Genomic DNA, 540 nt, shown 5'->3' with positions numbered 1-540 from the left:
TTTTTTAATTGTCGACGCGACTGAAGCCGTTTTAATATGTACTTCCGTTTCTTGTAGGGACAGCATCTTCCTATAAGTAAGAAAAGACAGTAACCAGGCCAGCAAACAGTAGGCTATAAACGCGAATAACCACTCCGATACTACAAACGATGACTCGAACACCAGCACCCTTAATGCTTATTCCTCTGGCCCTCGTTTGCAGCGCTATGCAATGCGAGGCAGTCGGCCCAGACGAAAGCAAAAACGCAGCAGAGTTGACCGCTCTGTGTGATCTCATTAAACTAACGGAAGCAGATATGACTGCTCTAAGCGACGAGGCAATAGATACAAATGATCTCACCATAATGGAGGCCCTAAACATGACACTAGCAGATCCTAACTGGAGCAAGCAATTCTCGGATGACGCTTCCAAACCAACTGATGACCCAGTCCCCTGCAAAGGAAAAGCGGCGACAGACCCATGCAAAATCCACTGGAAAAAGTGGGAAACTGCGAAAGTGAAAGCAAAAGACAACAATATACGACCAGACAAGCTGAAAT

General features: G+C 45.9%; 1 pseudogene across 1 annotated transcript in view; it reads left to right on the top strand.

The window, feature by feature from the left end:
- The first annotated feature begins 122 nt into the window (after window positions 1-122).
- The window catches only part of TEOVI_000053400:pseudogene, a 1823-nt pseudogene continuing 1405 nt past the window's right edge, over window positions 123-540 (top strand). Inside the window, exon 1 of the mRNA in view lies at window positions 123-540. This exon is cut by the window's right edge and continues 113 nt beyond it. Coding sequence covers window positions 123-540 — 418 coding nt within the window.

This window comes from Trypanosoma equiperdum (assembly GCF_001457755.1).
Source record: "Trypanosoma equiperdum strain OVI genome assembly, contig: ctg_193, whole genome shotgun sequence".
Classification (NCBI taxonomy): Eukaryota; Euglenozoa; class Kinetoplastea; order Trypanosomatida; family Trypanosomatidae; genus Trypanosoma; species Trypanosoma equiperdum.
Note: the sequence above shows the minus strand (reverse complement) of the source record. Positions and strands in the feature narration are given on the sequence as shown.